At 33.0% G+C, this 20,214-nt stretch overlaps 4 protein-coding genes across 4 annotated transcripts; 2 read left to right on the top strand and 2 right to left on the bottom strand.

Moving 5' to 3' along the window:
- The first annotated feature begins 25 nt into the window (after positions 1-25).
- On the top strand, positions 26-9,528 carry LOC126851602 (endoribonuclease Dicer). Its single transcript, XM_050595723.1, has 25 exons — positions 26-164; positions 367-546; positions 681-858; positions 932-1,171; positions 1,264-1,555; positions 1,688-1,764; positions 1,885-1,988; positions 2,078-2,216; positions 2,402-2,532; positions 2,895-3,135; positions 3,768-4,019; positions 4,223-4,486; positions 4,776-4,952; positions 5,040-5,244; positions 5,422-5,743; positions 5,801-6,162; positions 6,333-6,454; positions 6,533-6,664; positions 6,772-7,287; positions 7,437-7,634; positions 7,808-7,889; positions 8,049-8,269; positions 8,339-8,510; positions 8,700-8,775; positions 8,887-9,528. Exons 2-25 carry the CDS (start codon positions 380-382, stop codon positions 9,044-9,046), a joined length of 4,830 nt encoding a protein of 1,609 aa, XP_050451680.1. The 5' UTR covers positions 26-164; positions 367-379; the 3' UTR covers positions 9,047-9,528.
- Positions 9,173-12,063, bottom strand: LOC126851605 (microfibrillar-associated protein 1). Its single transcript, XM_050595728.1, has 2 exons — positions 11,707-12,063; positions 9,173-11,390 (listed from the first exon to the last, which is right to left on the bottom strand). Exons 1-2 carry the CDS (start codon positions 11,801-11,803, stop codon positions 10,114-10,116), a joined length of 1,374 nt encoding a protein of 457 aa, XP_050451685.1. The 5' UTR covers positions 11,804-12,063; the 3' UTR covers positions 9,173-10,113.
- Positions 12,064-12,470: 407 nt separating this feature from the next.
- Positions 12,471-14,823, top strand: LOC126851606 (dnaJ homolog subfamily C member 1-like). The gene is made up of 7 exons (XM_050595730.1): positions 12,471-12,796; positions 12,885-12,986; positions 13,069-13,287; positions 13,366-13,610; positions 13,683-13,989; positions 14,072-14,290; positions 14,365-14,823. Exons 1-7 carry the CDS (start codon positions 12,647-12,649, stop codon positions 14,428-14,430), a joined length of 1,308 nt encoding a protein of 435 aa, XP_050451687.1. The 5' UTR covers positions 12,471-12,646; the 3' UTR covers positions 14,431-14,823.
- A 143-nt stretch (positions 14,824-14,966) lies between these two features.
- On the bottom strand, positions 14,967-19,249 carry LOC126851603 (ATP-dependent RNA helicase DHX8). Its single transcript, XM_050595724.1, has 2 exons — positions 19,112-19,249; positions 14,967-19,023 (listed from the first exon to the last, which is right to left on the bottom strand). Exon 2 carries the CDS (start codon positions 18,950-18,952, stop codon positions 15,362-15,364), a length of 3,591 nt encoding a protein of 1,196 aa, XP_050451681.1. The 5' UTR covers positions 18,953-19,023; positions 19,112-19,249; the 3' UTR covers positions 14,967-15,361.
- Positions 19,250-20,214: the final 965 nt, after the last annotated feature.

Here is a 20,214-nt window from a genome sequence, read left to right as displayed (position 1 = left end):
GAATGATGAAATGTATATATATATATGTATGTACACGTAGTCGGTTATCAGTTGATCGGAGGATGTAGATATTTTTGTGTCCTTTTTTAAAAATACTGTTCAATTTAAATTATTAATCGAACTGATCTCCCTGCTTGGCAAACATTGCCGATTTTGCGTTACGTGTAAGAAAAAGTTAAATAAAATAAAAATCTGTAATTACGAATTTTAATAATTTAATTAAAAAGTCTAAATTGTAAATTGAACTCACATAGATTTTAATGCAATTACAATTATGGTTGTACAATAATTATGTTGAAATTACGTTGATTTACGATAATATATGTCTTACAATAATTTTAAGTTCAATTTCAAGTTTAATTTCAGATCATATGACACAATGGAGCCCAAATTGACAAACAAGATCGAATTTAACCCGAGGGCGTATCAAATAGATCTCTATGAAAAAGCGGTGCAAAATAACACCATTCTTTACTTGCCAACTGGTGCAGGCAAGACATATATAGCTGTTATGCTTTTGAGGCATTTTAGCGCTGATGTACGCAAGTATGTATCTCAATATAGAAATATTTCTTTTTTAATTTTTCTAATAATATGTGTGTATATTTATTCTTTTAATTATATAAGTTGATAACATATATCTTATTATTTGAAAATGTAAAAGTTTCTTTTATATCTAGGCCTTATAGTCAAGGTGGAAAGCGTAGTATATTTGTCGTAAATACAGTAGCATTGGTGTCGCAACAATCAAAATATATAAGCAGACATACAGGTTTATTTTGTAAAGGTTACAGTGGAGATATGCAAGTGGACTATTGGGAGGAAGATCAGTGGTTGGCAGAAATTGAAGCAAACCAAGTATTAGATTTATATTATTGAGAGTTTTGATTTTATAAAATAATTATAGAACATAATTTTATAATAAATTTAGGTTTTGGTAATGACATCACAAATTTTTCTGGATGTACTCTCACATGGATATATAAAATTAGAAAAAGTAAACTTAATTGTATTTGATGAATGCCACAGAGCAGTAAGCAATCACCCTATGAGACAGATTATGCAACGATTCGAAGATTGTCCTAAAGATAAGCAACCACATATTTTAGCTATGTCTGCAACATTATTGAATGCCAATATAAAATTGGATAAAATTGAATCAACAATCAGGGTAAACTGAATTATAGTATTGTAGTATTACAATGATTATTATCAATAACACTCGTATAGTCTTGAAAAAATTAAAAATGGTTTATATCTTAGTCCTTAGAAATAACATTCCAGTCAAAAATAGCAACTGTAGAATCAATAGACTGTATCCAAGGATATTGTACAAATCCAAAAGAAAATATTGTCATGTATATGAAATATCAAACTTCTGAAATAATTACAAAGATAAGTCAAATAATAGAGAAGGTTTCAGAAGTATTGAAAAATATAAATTTGAATATGGATGACTTGTATAAACAATCCAGTCGAGAGATGCGGCCTAAAACAAAATCTTCTAAACTACTAACTATTATGAAAGATATAGAAACAACTACTTTGCAAACAGGTAATTAAATTTGCTTGTTGTATATAATATAAAGAAAGAATGCATGGTAAATTTTAAAATACAATATTAATCTTTATGTACCTCATCAAATATTTAATAGACATTCAATATGAAATATAACTTATGTTGTAGGTATATATGGTGGTAGTAAGTCAGCTTTGTTACACCTAATCCAGCTAGAAAGTTTAAGAAAATACTCCACTGATTTGGTAAGTGTGATTTGATTAGAATTAAAATGATTAAAACCTACTTTTCGGAGTGATGTGTACACAAAATGTTGTAGAATCTTTAATTTTTGTAAAGTTTAAAACTTATTAAACATATTTTAGATGAGTGATACTGTTCTGGATTATATGATTACGCAAGTAATTACAATAAGAAAATTGTTTGATAATGAGATGAAAGGTTACACGGAATTAGAACAGCTACACAAGTTAGTAATTTAAAAAATTTTTTTGCAAGCTACAATAATTTACTGTTGGTATATTGCAGAACATAATATTGAATAACATAAATTTTCAGCTTTTCATCAGATCAAATTCGCAAATTATTTGAGATATTAACAAAATGTAATGATGAATTATTAGGCAATCAAAAATTCTGCTGCATTATTTTTGTGAAGGAGAGATTTATGACACAAGTGATTCATCATATATTAAAAGTAAGTATTTTTCCTATATTTTTAACATGAATAATAATTAATAATTGCTATAGTGCAGACATAATTATTCTTTCAAAAAAATACTATGTTTTTTGAACCTGCACAAAATTACATCAAACAATAATTTTAACTGCGATCAAAAAGATAAATTTAATATTTTCAATTTAAAATTTATATTATTTCAGATGCTATCAAAACTTGATAAACAATACAATTTTCTTTTACCTGATTATATAATCGGGTTTCAGAATAATCCTTACAAGTACAGTAGAGAGATTTCATCTATTGCAAAGTGGAATAAGGAAGTATTGGATAGGTAAAGTCTAATTTCTTGCAAATTTATTTATTGTGTATTTTTAAATCAATATGAATTATAAGAGAATTTTTTTTTGTTTTTTATAAATAATAATTATTAACAACAGTACATATTCAGGTACATATTCATTCACATATAATCTGTATACACATTAAAATATGATTGAAATATTTTAATCAAATAATGTAAATCATACTATGTTTTGTGTATATTTTAATTAATATATTAGATAAATTGGAAAAAATTGTTTCTATATATGTGTATCACAGTATATTATACAGACTTACATATAGTAATAAATAAATAAAAAATAAATCTGCTTTGGTTAATTTAGTAATCACAATATAAATGCATTTTCACAGGTTTAAAGCTGGTTTGGCAAATTGCATTGTAGCAACTGATGTTGTTGATGAAGGTATTGATGTACCAAATTGCACATTGATAATACGATATGATATGCCAACGGATTTCAGAGGTTACGTTCAAAGTAAAGGTCGAGCACGACATAGTTCAAGTCAGTACATGGTCTTAATGCCAAAAGACGATATCGCTTTTCTTCAAAAATATGAAAGCTACAAAAATATAGAATCACGATTAAAAATAGTAAGCATTTTGATATAATGAATAATCACTTATTCTTTCATTAAGAATGAAGAGGATTATATGATTATCGATTCAAAAAATGCTTGTAAATTTATTTTAATATTATACTATGTAGTATTAGCTTTATATATTGCATATAATAAATAAAGCATTTGTATTTGAATCGATATGAATATATATCAAAAGCATGCATGCATATAAATGTATGTCATTTGTATTCCACTCTAATTCTTTTGAAATAAAAAAAAAAAAAACAATATTTATTTTAAGTCCTACGAAAATTTTGGATATTATTGAAATATTACTAAAAAATATTTATAACTTAGAAAGAATGTGTTTCCTTCTTTATGATTATACAATTTCTTTTCATCTTTAAAATGAATATTCTGGTCCAATATTTGGTGATCTACTAAAGAGAGAGAGAGAGAGAGAAGGAGAAACATATTTTACATAGATAACATTTAATAATAAAATTATATTGTGTGTGTTGTATGAGTGCATGATAATGATAATATAATTGGTTATACTGATTAAAAAAAAAAAAAGTATCTTTTTTAAAACAAAATGCAACAAATCAATGTAAAACAAAAATGAATCACTAACATTAATTCACATATTTTTATTGTTATTAGAGTTTAGTGGGACAAAGTGAACTACGCATACTTCCTACTGATAGCGATATTTCAAGTTGTCTATATGTTAGTGAAATTGAACCATACGTAGTGAAACAAAATGATGGAAGTGTGGAAAGTTGTATAACAGAGATATCTGCAATCAATATGATAAATATGTATTGCAATACTCTAATGAATTCCAAGTTAGTTCGTCTGGTGCCCATTTGGAAATTATATAAGATGAAAAATCATGATGGGACATTGTTTAAGGTATTTTCTGACATCTAATCTGTACACACGCACACACACACACACACACACACACACACACACACATATATATATATATATATATATATATATATATATATATATATATATATATGTAGAATGACAGTGAGAAATATATTCTTTGTTGTAATTCTCGCAACATATATAAATATGTTTATATATTTATTGTACAAACTTGGTAGGTTTCTCTTAAATTACCAAGCATATCGCCATTAAAAGTCGAAATTTACGGCGATTCTATGAAAACTATAGATAGCGCTAAACGATCTGCTGCTATGAAAACTTGCATAAAATTGCACGAACTAGGTGCATTGACGGATAAATTATTACCTGCAACTGGAAACGCAATCTTACAAAATTTGAATTGTTTGTTTCCAAACTGGATAGACGAAGACAAGAATTATTTACCTGGCACATATAAGAGAAAGCGAGGACATAGACTAGAAGCAAGTATATTATATACAATAAAATGAGATTATATAAGTTTTTTTGGTGTGTAAAAAGTAACTGATATAATATATAGAAGTTATTTCATACACGTACAGAAAAATACACATACACACATTTATAGTGTATATCTTGCACACACACCGCACGCACGCGCTCACACACACACACACGCGCACACACACACACACACACACACACACACACACACACACATATATATATATATATATATATGAAAATATATATTATATATATATATTAATTTACAAAAATGTTTTTGGATAGCACCCAATGGCATTATATAGCGCATTCCCGAAATCTTTAGAGATATTGCATCTTCATATTCTTAATTGTACTCCTACATATCCTATGACGAGTTATGATAATAGACGGATAATTTTTTATAAATTACTGAATGATAAGAATGGCTTTGGTATCCTTTCCACAAAGAGTATGCCAAAGGTAAAAACATTTTTACAAGTATCTAAAAATACTAATTTAGAATTACATACATACATAGATTAATATAATTTTTTTCACATTTGTCAGATACCTTCCTTTCCGATTTTTATGAAAGACGGCCAATTAGATGTTGACGTAAAAATCAATTATGCAACAATGATGCTAAGCGAAACCGATATTGAATCGCTCAAAAGATTTCATTTCTTATTGTTCAATGAAATTTTATCTATTATTAAGAGCTTTATGCTCTTTGATAACGAAAATCTTGAAAATTCCTTTCTAATTGTTCCATGTGAGTAAATATAATTAAAATATAAATTGCTGATTTGTATAGATATTGTAAGTTCATAGTTTGAAACATATTGTAAGTTTACTTGTTGTACAATTTATAAGTTTTATATTAAATCAATATATGTGTACAAATCAATGTTGATGAGAGAACTTTTACATTCTTGTCCGAATGTTTTAGTGAACGACAAACAAGAAATAAATTGGGATGTTGTGAGAACGTATCAACATGTAGAACGAATTATGCCATCTAAGCCTTTTCACTTCAAGACTAGCGATTACGAATTGGCATTAGTCACTCCAACTTATAGAGGATCAGCAAATGTTTATATAGTTACGCGTGTGTGTGACGATCTTACGCCCGAATCGTGCTTCCCTAATGAAGATTTCGATACATTCACGCATTATTACAAGGAAAAACATGGTTTAACTATAGAAAATCTACAACAATCGATGTTGGAAGTGAAACCGATACCAATGAAGATTAACTACATAAAACCGAGGTAAAATAACGTGCTTATGCTGTCTGAATCATTTAATCGACTTAACGAAATTTGCAGGAGATTGCTTGATGGATCAGTAAAATATAAGAAAACAGATGACACAGTGGAAGATCTTCAGGAACATTTGATTCCAGAACTATGTTGGAAGATAAATTTTCCGGCTCTATATTGGTTAAAAGCAACCATATTGCCTTCCATTCTTCACAGAATTTCTCAACTCTTAATTGCAGAAGACTTGAGAGTAATTATCGCAAGAGAGACTAATTTAGGATCTTTGACATTGGAAAAATGGTCTCCTTTAACAATGGAAGAAGATAGTGTGAAATTGTTAGAGGAGAAACCTAGTAACGAATTAGATCTAATGACGGACGATATAGTCGAAATAAAGCAACCGGATCTAAACATATATGAATTGAGCGGTACGTAGACGATGTGTATTATCTGCATACATTCTAGAATATTTATTATGTAAATAAAAAGATTTATGACATGATTAATCATATTTATTATAACATTTTTATATTTTTGAGACTTATTTTCATAAACTTTTATAAAATACAATTCAAATAATTTTAAAATTGAAATACAGATTGTAGTCCCTCGAATGACAAAGAACCTCAGGATTTATATCGTAATATGGAGGAAGTCCAAATGATCGATATTCAATATTATAATCATTTTATATCTCTAGATTGTAATGATAATATTCAGGTAAGTCAAATGCAGTAGTGTATGTTGCAATTACATACATGTATATGTCTTTCAAATAATAACATTTATATGAAATAGAAAAATACGAACAAGGGTCACATCGATCGTCGCAATGTGAGACCGACTGTATCAGTGCCATCGTTGGATATTCTTGTGTCATCTGAAAAACTTTTTCTTTCACATGGTCCTAATGTGATAGAAATCATGCATGTGAGTAATTATTTCCCATCGTGTGTGTCAAGAGAGTAATAATAGAGTAATAATAATTAAATACAAGTAATTTACTCATGATATTATAAGATTTTATTTGATTTTAGGCACTCACCACTCAATTAGGTATGGATATGTTTAACTTGGAGCGATTGGAGACTCTAGGCGATTCTTATTTGAAGTTTATTACATCGTTATTTTTATATCATAAATTTCCGGCATTTAATGAGGGTCAATTAACGGCATTGAAGGGAAAAATCATCGGTAATCGGAATCTGTATTATTGTGGTAATAAGAAGAATATTCCCGGACGCATAAAGAATGACGCATTTATACCTACGAGTAATTTCATCGCGCCTGCGTATACAGTATTACGTCCGTTACAAACGATATTGTTGAACGAATCGGTGGCGCCAAATGTATTGTACGAGCTACGAATACCAGAAGAAGAGAAATTCACCGGGTATATAAGCGAAAATACAAAAAATATAATGGAGCAGATAGTATCGAATTGGGACAAGGAAGACACGCAAACTGGATACGAGCATTATCTCGGTGTTCAAATTTTATCCGACAAGACTGTAGCGGACTCGGTAGAAGCGCTGATTGGTGTTTATCTCAGGGTAAATTTACATGATTACGCAGCATTATTGATTGTTATCTTTGATATTTGAATTTAACGAGTAAAAATAAAACGTAAATTAACATAACTAAATATCATATAATAGTCAAATACACGAGGCATTAAAAATATTAATTCCTTTGATATTAGAGCAACGGTATAAGAGGCGCCGCAAAACTGCTCAAATGGTTTGGCATATTGCCAGATATTCAGATCGACGAATTACTGTATAGTAGTCCACTAGATCCTTTAATAGATTCGGGGAATCCCAACAAATACATGCCATGGGCCGATGATATGGAAACTAAGATTGGCTATAAATTTAATAACCGAGCCTTTTTATTGCAGGTAATCTTAATTTGCTACAAAAGTGGCTGCGCGTGCGCGAATTTTTATTGTTACATTTATTTATTCAATCCAAATTCTTCTCCTTATATATTTTACATTTACTGTATCCACACATTTTTGTTTCTATTTATAACATGTAATATAAAATTACGATATTATTTGTTTCGTTTTAGGCGTTCACTCATCCATCCTACACACCAAATGGAATAACCGAGTGTTATCAAAGATTAGAATTTCTAGGAGATGCTATTTTAGGTAAATACAAAATCTGTTTAGTAATATTAAAATGAAATCTATCATACATAACGTGATGCAACAAAGAATACAAAATATTTACACATATCTTTCTTAATTCTTTTAAATTGAAGTTGTAACGAAAAAAATACTTAATTTTCATCTCCTTAATGATTTTAGATTTTTTGATTACATGTTATATTTATGAAAATTGCGGGAACTTGAGTCCTGGTGATCTTACTGATCTGAGATCTGCTCTCGTCAACAATATAACATTCGCTTGCGTAGCGGTACGGTATGCTTTAGACACTGCTTTACTGTCTTACGCTCCAAAATTACACGAAGCAATCGACCGCTTTGTGAAGTTCCAACAAGAACGAAATTATGTAGTTAACGATGAGGTATGCGAGCATTATGAACTTTGTTCAGTGAATAACATAATGTATCATAAACTTTTTTTTTATATAAAGTTGCTGTGGGTATTACTCGAAGAGGAGGATTGTAATCTGGCAGAATATGTTGATGTTCCAAAAGTTCTTGGAGATTTATTCGAGTCTTTGATCGGAGCCATTTATCTTGATAGTGGCAAGAATCTTACAAAAGTTTGGGAGATTGTATATTCTTTTATGCATAAGGAAATTGGTAAGTTTATAAGTAACATTAGGACAATAATTTATTAGCAGTAACAATCTGATTCAATAAAGAGTACTTAAGTGAGAGAATATCTCAATTCTATCAAGATTAAAGTGATTTGCTTATTTTCAATATATTTATGTTGATTTGTTATCGAATCTTGTTGAAAACAAGAAATTATAACTATTCGTTTTACAGATAAATTTAGCAAAGACATACCTAAACATCCAGTACGACTAATATATGAAAATAAAGATGCACGTGCCAAATTTTTGTAAGTTTAATCAGTTGCATGTTTTTATATCTTTATATATTTAAAATATCACTCTTGCAAATATCCATATGCATATACAGACACATATAAAATATATCTATAAAATTGCAGGGATGCTGTATTAATTGAAGGTACAGAAACAATCATGGTACCTTTGAAAGTAACTATTGCAGGTAAAGAGAAACTCTTCCATGGTTTTGGAACTAATAAGAAGCAGGCTAAATGCGCTGCCGCAAAACAAGTATTAAAAAAATTGCATCTTGAAAACTAAATTTTTTAATCTATTAGTTTTATATGTGCATGTATTGTATCTGAATGAATGAATGTATGTATGTATGTACGTATGTTTGTTTCTTGCACTTGTATGTGTGAAAATTCATAGACATTCGTCGAGCAATACTTTTTTCACGCTCGGCATTTTATTATTATATAATAATGTTATCTTTTTTTACTGCATGAACTTCTTGATTATAATTAATATGTTAAGTAATTAAGTTGATGCAAATTTTCCTATTTATCAATTAGTTCAATCACCATCTGATTGTAATATAGACTTTTAGTGCATAGATCAAAAACAAAAAAAATTCTATTTATATCAATTCTATTTTTTTTTTTTGTTAAAGTTGTATAATATTCTATTTTAAATATTTGGTAACAAATAAATATAAACATGTTGCATCAACTTGATAACATATGAAATTATAAATATAAAATTTTTATTGAAAGAATATATTCTATATATTTTTTAAAACATTTTCAAGAAATCAATTATTTCTTTTAATATCGTGTAACAAATCAGAATTTATTTTATACGCTTTTTTCCGACAAATTGCAAATATGAATTTTTCATTCTGATTAAAGTTATGGAAAAATTATGCATAACTATATAATAATAGAGAAAAATATAGACCAATACTCATAATCTGTTCTCATATTTAAGATCATTTCAAGTATGGTCTTTAGATGCAGCCTTCATTGGTTGAATGGGATTTTAAGATCCAAGACTTAAAATGATCTTAAATATAAGAATGACTATGAATACAGGCCATAGAGTTTTACATTTAACTATAAAATTTGTATGTTAAATATATAGAGTTAAAGTATTATATTTGTAAAAATATGAAAAGTAATATGAATTGATGAAATGTGGATCAAACTCTATTATTACAATATGCTGTTTTTTCCAAGTTTTATATTTGTTAATAATATTACCATATTTGTATCTACAAATGTTTCCATGTAATTGTTATGATAAGAAAACAAAATGAAAAAAATAAAAATATATATATATATATATACAAAAAAGAAAACTGTATTTTTTAACAGTATTTGTATGATTCAATTTTCAGTTTTTCTCTTTTTTAAAGAAGGTCGATCAAAGACTTGTTTCATCCCGGCCGCTTGATTGTTATGGAACTTTAGATTTTGCGCAGTCTCTGATATCCAAGGTGAATCGAATTGTGTGGTGTCTTGATCCACCAAATGAGTGTATTTGGTTCTACCGCTCCGTCCAAAATTCTTTACTTGCATGACTTTTGGTAGAATTGTTTTGTCGAAATGGTCCTCTAAGGTCGCACCAGAGAAGTCGCGTTTAAATATGGAATCATCTTTATCCAAGTAGAATGCGCCACGATGATAGTATTTTTGTAAGAATTTGTATTTGCCTTTTGTCGCTTTATTAATTATCATTTTTGGCTTCAATCGAGCCTCTTGTCTTCGTTCCTCCTCAGTCATATTACGAATACGCTCGATCTCCAAACGTTCCTTTTCGAGCTGTTCCCTCTCTTCGCGATCTCGCTTAATTCTCTTTAGCTCGCGCAATTTCCAAGCTTCGTATTCTACTTCGTCATTTTCATCATCTGTGCAAACGTCGTTCAGTTTACTCTCTTGCTCGACATTACCTTTATTACCTATCTGCGTCTCTTTCCGCACCGCCTCCTCCACCATCCTCAAAGTTTGCCTCTTTCGTTCTTCGGCCAGTTTCTTAATCTCAATTTCTGCTTGCTTCTGTCGCATTGCCTCCTTCTCCTTTTCCATCACTGTGATTCTGTCTTTTTTACGAACAAATACAGGTTTTAATCGCGGCCCAGTTTCTTCTTCAGAATCTGTATATTCCTCGTATTCTGAGCTCTCCTCCGAACTTTCGCCCGATCTGTCCTCCTCTTCGCCATGTATCAATTCTTCCTCCGTTTCTTTCTTGGAGAGCACTCGTTGCTTTAGGGCTTCTCGTCGTTTCTCTATCTCAGAGTCTGACAATTCTTCATCCTCGGACGAATCGGAGCTCTCTAATTTGATCCTCTCTCGCGTTCTATCCAATTCAATTTCGATGAATTCAGGCTCATGAATGTGTCTATGTCTCTCTGTGCGCACTTCTGTCGGTGTTTCCTTTTGCTGTCGCGTTAATCTCCGCAAACGCGGATCATCCTCGTCCCTAATTCTTGTGTGCGAGTGCGCGGTAATATCTGTGACGGATTCGTTGTCGTCATAACTCTTATGTACACGTTTGTCGAGAAAATCCTCCTCTTCCGACTCTTCATCTGAGCTTGCCGCAGCATAATCTGGTCGTTTACCAGAAACATAACGATGTACTTTTACCTTTTTCATAGACAATTCCCCTGTAACATAACATAATTCTTTAAACAGGGACAAAAAAGCTTAAACATAGATTACATGTCTCGATTATATACACATATATAAACAAAAATGAGCTAAATATATTTAAGCAAAACGAAAAAGTACATATTTCTAAAGAATTTTTTTTTTTTTTTTCATTTTAAGCAATTGTTTTATATTTTACTGTGAATATCTACTTTGTCATCATTGTTACAACAAGTGTCCATAATATAATCACAAGCTTATATCAAATTATAATCTAAATAGAAATAATTTTTGTTTCATGAAGCATTTGTGCTTTAGTGAATTTCACTTCACCTTTGTCATTTTTTACAGGCACAGCTCCCGCCGTGCTTTGTATTCCCATCGGTGCGGGTGCTAAGGAATTGTTTGTCACAAAATAGTCCATCATCATCTTGATACTATGTCAATAAATTCAAGTAAATTACACAATGATAATATCACAGACGATATCGTAAGAGGATGGTCGAGGGATTTGAGCGATTAGGCCGATTCTATAATAAGTCGTACGTCGTTAATCGTAAGGAAATTGACCAATCACAGTCGATAATATAAAAAAAAAATTGACTTTATCTTCCCAATCGCGGCGTTAACAAAAACAGTACGGTGCAGATGTATATCAACTTCTCGCTTCCACAATTTGCGTACTTGACGCAATGCGCATGCACAAATTTCGTTGAGCCAATAGTATTATATATATGGCCTCTACATATGCCTGCGCATGCGCATTGTGTCAAGTATACGAATTGTGGAAGCGAGAGGTTGATTTACGTCTGCACCGTAATGTTTTCGCCTGCGTTGAGCTTTGACTAGCAATATAACAGTATTACATATATGGAGTGATATTAAATCTGTAAAATTCATCCATAGATAAATATATCAGTACAGATCTATCAATTTATCAAACATACTCAGCGGAAATGTCCAAGTTCCGAAAGTTTCTTGCAATTTGATTAGCCAATCAGCACGTGCGACGAAGTATACTGTGGATGCTATTGGTCGATTATTCTATAGCGTATGTATATATCATATGTATCCACCGTAATTCTGACGTAATCTCAAAAAAGAGAGAAGAGAAAAGAGATAATTGCAATGTGGCACTCTTGCGTCAAAAAAAATTTCTAACCTAAGATGCCGAAAAGTAGAACGTTATGTCCTAATAAAATCTGAGATTTTGCATCGAAACCGAGAAACTCGCGCGTGTATTAATAATTATGTCTATATTCGGTGGATAAAAATGAATGTACCATTGATCATTTTTGGGATTTTCTATTTTCTGAGTACCTTGTTTAGATTCTCTCATGCATGGGACAACGATGATTTGGAGGTATTCGACGTAGTCGAGGAGGTCAATCAAAATTTTTACGATGTTTTGGGCATTACACAGGTATTTTCCTACAAATATATTTTAACATTTTTAAATGTCATTAAATAAATTTTAATAATATTAATAAATAATGTCTTTTCTCTCATAGTCCGCGAATGCATCGGAGATCAAGAAAGCTTTTAGGCGTTTGTCATTGCAGCTTCACCCGGATAAAAATCCGGCTGAAGATGCGGAACAACAATTTAGAAAGGTATATATTTCATAGAAACAAAGATAAGACATTAAAATTATTAAAAATATATACATTGACAGCTTTTGCATTTTTCTTTTAGTTAGTCGCTGTTTATGACATCCTAAAAGATTCTGGAAAGCGACAGAAATATGATAACGTACTTGTTAATGGTTTGCCAAATTGGCGATCGGCAGTGTATTACTATCGTCATGTTCGAAAAATGGGGCTGCTGGAAATGAGTGTTATTTTATTCACAGTTATTACGATAGGACAATATCTTGTAGCATGGGCAGCATATTTCGAGAAACGATATACTTATGTAAGAAACGCTTTATTTTCTTTTTTTTATATTTGATAAAAAATTGTAAAAAATTAATATTTGTTGCAATGATTGTAGGAACAAGTTTTAGGCAGTAAGCTTCAGAAAATGCAAAAGAAAAGCAGAAAAAGCAAAATGGATGTTCCAGATTTGGCGGACATCTTGGAAAAAATTCCTACTCCAACCATGTGGAATACTCTTCCATTTCAGTTACCAAGATGGATAATTGGTTCAATAATAGCTATACCTTCTACCATTCGTCTGATTATTCAACTCTTGAAAGAAAGAAAGGAGAGAATAAAGCAGGAAGAAGAAGAGGCATTGTAAGAGTAATTTTTTGTGTATCTTATCTAATTTATATATCATTTGTAATAAATTAAACATCTACTTTTCAGAGCACAGGAGAATGAGCAACCAGAACCAGAAATAACATCGCGCAGCGTTAGAAAACGTAGGTCTGGTTTTACACCACAAGAGAGAAATAGCAGCAATTTTAAAGATACCATAAAGAAAGAAGATTGTGATTACACGAATCACGTCTGTGAAAAGCAAACTATATCTGGCGGCTTGTGGACTGACAATGATATATTGGAGCTCATAAAGTATGTGAAAAAGTACCCCGGTGGAACTCCGGAACGATGGGAGAAAATCGCGACCGTTATGAATCGCACTGTCGCGGAAGTGACACACATGGCTAAGAAGGTTATTATATTGTTATATCAATTTTATTTTTTTTTTAAATGACGAGATGTTGAAAATCGATCGATATATTTTACCATGTTAGGTAAAAGACGAAGGTTTAAAACCTACTGAATCAATGGACGAGGAAATTGTAGAAGAAAGACCAAAGAAAATTAAAACCCGCAGCGAAAATACAGTCAGCACTGTCGAATGGAGTCAGGAACAACAGAGAGCATTAGAAGCGGCTCTCACAAAATACCCCAAGGGTGCATCTGTAGATAGATGGGAAAAAATTGCAAATTGCGTCGAAGGGAAAACAAAAGTAAGAGATTTTTCTTTATTATCACTCTCTTTGTGTAGTGGATTATAGATTTAGAAATTATCATCGATTTACAGGAAGAATGCCAAGCGCGCTATAAACAATTGGTAGAATTAGTGAAAAAGAAGCAACAATCTCAATAGTTCTACTAATATGAGATTCTGTTTTTCCGAAGACTTTGTATATTATCAAGCCAAGAAATAGTATTTTACTGAACTATAGCACAAGTGCGGAAACAAAAAAAGTGATATCTCCCAAATATATTGATTCTCATTTTAGAAACTTGTAAATTTTTTATAGATTCTCTTATGGTGTTTCAACCATGTTATATGTGTAATATATATAATATATATACACATTCGCGTCCATACATACAAAACTCGATCTTGTCATAATACAAATATAAATTTGAAACTAGAAATAAGAAAAGAATAAATTAAATGAGGAAATATTTTCCCTATTGTCACATCTTATTAAATGTTATCGAGAATGTATTTATTTATAATAAATTTAATAATTAATCAAGAGGGAAGAAAGACTGAAAATGTACGATGTTGCTCTTTTTAAAAGACTGATTGCTAGAGAATTTGTATCATACATTACCAAAGCAGATCCTTTGATAAATAATGGAAATTTAATCTAAACATGGTTACATTTATAAGTATGTACATCATAAAGGTTCGTAAATCATTTTCTTTATAATTGTATTCTTGTACATATGATTCAATTATTACATTATGTTCTTCTCATAATACACCTCATAACACATCTTATAAAATCGAGTCATATAATGTCTTTGCGATATTATAACTTGTCTCTCCTTGCTTTTCCTAATAATAAAGCAAAATATTTTTTACATGTGTATTAGAACAAACTAGTATGTTACATTACAAAATAAAAATGTTTTCTGTCTTTTCAAAGTTTTATCATTGTAAGTGCAAGCTGTTATTGCGATAAAAGAAATACTATTTTGAACCAAGAGCATATTTTTCTCTATAAGTTTCAGAAATATAAAATGTGCAAGCAGATAAAATCGTTATAACGCGGAATTTACATAGATCATCAGCGAATCTTTTAATTACGTCTCCTGCGAACCCGAGATATCCTCCATGCATTTGGTTCCTCATATTTATTGTAGAGCGGTTCTAGCCTCTGATTCTTCTTAAATTTGCTGAGTTTTGTTGGATCGCTAAATTTAAAGAACGCAGGCGCAAACTCTACTAGCCACTTTGGATCAATGGTTGTCACCTCTCTCATATATTCTTTGGTGGTTTGTACCAATTCATGATAAATTACCCATTCCGGCTGGCGATTGAATAATGCGCTACTCGGATGAATATATACAACTTGACTGTCGACTAATGTTCTGTATCCTTCTTGCGGATCCTTTTTCGCGGCGTTTCTGAAAAATCCAGAACACACCGCCTTCTGTATGCGTACTGTGTTTTTGCCGGCCGACACTACGTCCAGTTTGTGCCTGTCCATTATGCCCAATAGTTGTTTGCGCACATCTTGGGCGCGTTTCAGTGTCCTGATCTGTACAAAGTTCTCATAACACCACGCATTACTTAATTTATTATTTTTCCAGGAATTATAAACCGCCAATAGGGTCAAATGATCACCCTCCGGTTGATTAAATTTGGCCTTCTTCTGGTCGGCCAAAGCCTGCTTGTCCTTCGGTCGATAAAAGACGTTCTGAACGGATAGCATGCTAACGATGGTCAGAATCTCATCGGAGCATTGAAGGTGTACGCTCATGATCAACATCTTGGATAAATTTGGTTCGAGTGGAAATTCTGCCATTCGCCGACCTAACCGCGTCAATAGACCCTCGTTGTCAAGGGCGCTCAAGCTATGCAACGATTCTAAAGCCATGATCAGCGACTCTACCGGTGGCGCATCCATAAAATCGAAATGCAAAAGATCGTTGATTCCCATAGTTTTCAGTTGCAGCACGGTGGTAGCCAAATTTGTCCGCTGAATCTCCGGTACTGGCGTGGGCAGCATTTCGTCTCTATAAGCCCGCTCGGTGTAGAGCCTATAACACTTTCCGGGTCCGGTTCTGCCGGCTCGTCCGCTACGTTGTTTCGCTGCCGCCTGACTGATTGGAGTTACTATGAGACTATCCATACCAGTTTTGGAATTATAAACTTTTTGCTTGACAAAGCCGGGATCAACGACGTAATAGATGCCATCGATTGTCAGGCTTGTTTCAGCAATATTTGTTGCGATGACAACCTTGCGCGAACCAGGTGGTGCCGGCTCAAATATCCTAGTTTGCATCTCCGAAGGCAGAGCCGAATAAACGGGAAGAATGATTAGTTCCGGCACATCCGGACCCAGTGACTTCATGCGCTCGTAAAGAATCTCGCAAGCTGTGTCGATCTCTTCTTGACCGGTGAGAAAGAGCAAAATATCGCCTGGCGGCTCGCGCAAATGGATCTGCATAACGGTGATTAGCGCAGCGTCCAGGTAATCTGTTTCCGGCTCTTTCGTATACATCACCTCAACTTCAAACGTGCGTCCGGGTATGGTAAAGATCGGCGCTTCGAAAAAGTATTGCGAAAACTTAACCGCATCCAGAGTGGCGCTAGTGACGATTAGCTTGAGATCGGGCCTACGGCCTACCGCCTGTTTCAGCAGACCGAACAATACGTCTGTGTGAATCGTGCGTTCGTGCGCCTCGTCCAACATGATCACAGAGTACGTTTTCAGATCAAGGTCCATCAAGCACTCGCGCAACAGCATACCGTCGGTCATGTACTTGATGCTAGTCTCCGGTCCAGTGCAATCTTCGAAACGGATAGTATAGCCCACCTCCTGGCCCAGGCAGCAGCCAAACTCCTCTGCCACTCTTTTGGCCACACTCATAGTTGCCACGCGGCGTGGCTGCGTACAACCGATTTTGCCGCGTGCGGTAAAACCGGCCTCTGCAAGATATTGCGTGATCTGTGTCGTCTTGCCCGAGCCAGTCTCTCCGATGACGATCAGAATTTGATTGTCCGTTACCGCTTTCACCAAATCATCCCGTAATTTATAAATCGGCAAGCTCTGACGTTGCTCCAACAGCGTCAGGTTGGTCTTTTTACCGAACGAAGATTTCTTACCGCCTATCACGTGCTTCTTCCATTCAGGCAGATCCTGCGTTTGCAGCCCGATGCCGCGCATGTTCGCCGCTAAAGTACGACTTTCCGCTTCCGGCAACGGATCTATCCAGTTCTTATTCAGACCAGTGGGCACAGAGTCCATCTCTTGTTCGCGCTGTAACATCTTTTGCTCTCTCCGTTCTTTCGCCAAGGCACTCTGCATCATCGCTGCTTGCGCCAGCGAGCCGTCCGGATTCTTCACTATTCGCACAGGGCTAAGGTCGCCCAATGCTCTACCATGACCATGCAGAAATGGTGGCTCTTCTTCGACGAGCTCAATCTCCACATCCTCCTCTTCGTCGTCCTCTCGCGGCAAAATCCCGGTCTCGTTGTCGAACTCTGGTAACTCGTTCCTGTCGATGCATGATGCCGCCAACATCTGCTTAATCTCCCACTTTTCTGGCGATGATAAACGTTGCACGCGCTTTCTCGAATATGTCTCGTCCTCGTCGTAATTACCCTGTAATTCTAGCAAGGAAGTAGGCCTATCTGGATTACGCAAATGCTTCTCGTCCTCATCTGCCTTTGCGATCGGCACTACGGGATTTAGATCTCTCCCAGTCTCTTGATCGACATCCTTCATACTTAGAGACACCTTTTGTCCACCAACACTGAGAACTTTTACTAGGACTTTCTGACCTCTGGAAACTACATCACTCGCGTTCGCCACTCGACCTTCTCTTCGTAATTGAGAAATGTGAACCAAACCTTCCCATCTGCGCCGTAAACTCTCTAATTGAACGAAACAACCAAACGGCACAATGTTTGCAACCTTACCTGCGTAAATTTTACCCACCTCTGGTTCTACAGAAAGCATTTCTTCAGCAGATCTAGATCTAGATCTATCAGTATCGCGTTTTCTCGAGTATCTTGTATCTCTATGATCGCGAGACGATGATCTTCTGTGTTCACGAGATACAGAACGTCTTTTGCGCGTTCTATTTCGAGATCTGGAACGCGATCTGTGCCGCCTCTCTTTACGATTCGGCGATCTGGATCTGTGTCTCCTTCTATCTCTTGATCCACTTCTGCTTCTCTTTCTTCGTTTGTCTTTTTTCTCACTACTGTCAATCTTACTATTTCTCTCAGTACCTGTAGAATGTTTTTTATTAGACGGTGCAAATGCTTCTAAAGAAGCCATAACATCGTTGACAATATCTTCATCTTTGGCATTTTTGATATTTGAACAGTGCGGATCATCGTTTGGTAATGCTAGCGCAGGGAATTTTAGAGCCAGTTCATTCTTATTTATAAGTTTTGATGGCTTTTCGACAGATGTTGTAACAGGTTTCATGTGTTGTATTATCCTAAGAAGATTTTTTATGAAAGAGTCTGAAAATTCGGCTCCATTTTCGATCAATATTTTTTTAAACGCTTCAAATGTGTTGTTTTCTTCAGCTAGATGTATAATAAATTCAGCCAAATCTTTGTCGTTCCATCCAAGATGATTTTCCAATTCTGTGCATATTTTAGACACTAGAGATAAATGTTCCAATTTTGTGACCTCTTCCATCTCCATTTTCCTCTCTGTCAACGATTTCTGAATGCACTTAATAATATTTGTGATTTAACGATTCTTGGTTTGTGATTCTGAAAATCGATAAAAAGGTAAAGAAAATAATGTTATTGATAAAATAACGTTTTTTCATTTATATCACTAAACACTGCACCATATTACCTGATATTAAAATTAAAAATAATAGCCTTATTTCCTGTAGTTGCACGTTTATTTTTTATTTACTTTTTCTCTTTCTAACGTTTCAATATATAACCTATTTCACCAAGTGTATCATAGCAAGGAGCAAGAGGAAAACTGCTGTTACCAAAGATGTGTTTCTAGAAAAGTTTCGAATCGTTTGATTGGTCAGAACGATAAGAAGAAAGATTTCTTTGTTCTGATTGGACAATTTGTAATACTTTATTCCACCAATAGAATTTTCGAACACTTCTTTCGACAACAAGGCAGAGATTATGTAACTTTTCCCCTAGAGTGAAAATGTGAAAAGTGAAAATCGAACGTTATTGATTCTTACTTCTAGAACCAACAAATCAACATAAGTATTGACACGATGCTCAACAGTTGTGCATATTATTTTACATATAAAAATATATATACAGGGTCCAAACGTTTCGGCCTTTGATTTTATAGGAAATTTAATTCTAAACAAAAAGTTTCCGATAAACATGAATCGAAAAATACTTCCTTAGAAAGTTAGCGCCCAAAAACCTCTGAAATTACACGATTATTTTTACAAATATCAGAGAAAGTATGTTTTTTAACAGAAAATACCAATACAAAAATTAGGAAATTAAATTATCTTTCAAATGAGATTAAAATGATATTATAGTATGTTCTATAGATTTTCAGTTTTAAGTTAATCAGTTTCAAATATATAAAAAAATTTTTTTTGGTTATTAACGCTACAGAGCTTTTTAAATTATCCTCTTATAATAATTGATTTAAACAATACAAAAAAGTAATTTTTTTTAGTAGACTAACAAACAAGCAAGATAAACATTAAAAATTAGCTAAGGCTATATAATAGTATAAATAAAAAATATTTTTAAGAAGCTCTACTATTTTTTTTATATATTTGAAACTGATCTTAAAACCTATGAAACGTATTACAATCATTTTAATCTCATTTGAAAAATAATTTAACTCGAATCTCTACAACTTTTTGGTACCATTTGTTAGAAAACGCATATTTTTGCTAATATTTGTAAAATGTATAAAATAATGTATAAAATAATCATAATTTTAGAAGTTTTTGGGTTCAT

Source organism: Cataglyphis hispanica, chromosome 8 (genome assembly GCF_021464435.1).
Source record: "Cataglyphis hispanica isolate Lineage 1 chromosome 8, ULB_Chis1_1.0, whole genome shotgun sequence".
NCBI lineage: Eukaryota > Metazoa > Arthropoda > Insecta > Hymenoptera > Formicidae > Cataglyphis > Cataglyphis hispanica.
The sequence above is the reverse complement of the archived record's forward strand: the minus strand, read 5'-3'. Positions and strand labels throughout refer to the sequence as shown.

What these genes read in the sequence shown, in the direction of transcription:
- LOC126851606 (XM_050595730.1), top strand. Translation starts at nt 12,647, where the DNA reads ATGAATGTACCATTGATCATTTTTGGGATTTTCTATTTTCTGAGTACC. An exon ending in CGGAACAACAATTTAGAAAG is followed by an intron (nt 12,987 to 13,068) that starts GTATATATTTCA and finishes TTTTTCTTTTAG; the next exon opens with TTAGTCGCTGTTTATGACAT. An exon ending in CAGGAAGAAGAAGAGGCATT is followed by an intron (nt 13,611 to 13,682) that starts GTAAGAGTAATT and finishes TCTACTTTTCAG; the next exon opens with AGCACAGGAGAATGAGCAAC.
- LOC126851605 (XM_050595728.1), bottom strand. Translation starts at nt 11,803, where the DNA reads ATGATGATGGACTATTTTGTGACAAACAATTCCTTAGCACCCGCACCG. An exon ending in GCCTGTAAAAAATGACAAAG is followed by an intron (nt 11,391 to 11,706) that starts GTGAAGTGAAAT and finishes GTTATGTTACAG; the next exon opens with GGGAATTGTCTATGAAAAAG.
- LOC126851603 (XM_050595724.1), bottom strand. Translation starts at nt 18,952, where the DNA reads ATGGAGATGGAAGAGGTCACAAAATTGGAACATTTATCTCTAGTGTCT.
- LOC126851602 (XM_050595723.1), top strand. Translation starts at nt 380, where the DNA reads ATGGAGCCCAAATTGACAAACAAGATCGAATTTAACCCGAGGGCGTAT. An exon ending in ATTAACTACATAAAACCGAG is followed by an intron (nt 5,744 to 5,800) that starts GTAAAATAACGT and finishes CGAAATTTGCAG; the next exon opens with GAGATTGCTTGATGGATCAG. An exon ending in TTTTATGCATAAGGAAATTG is followed by an intron (nt 8,511 to 8,699) that starts GTAAGTTTATAA and finishes TTCGTTTTACAG; the next exon opens with ATAAATTTAGCAAAGACATA.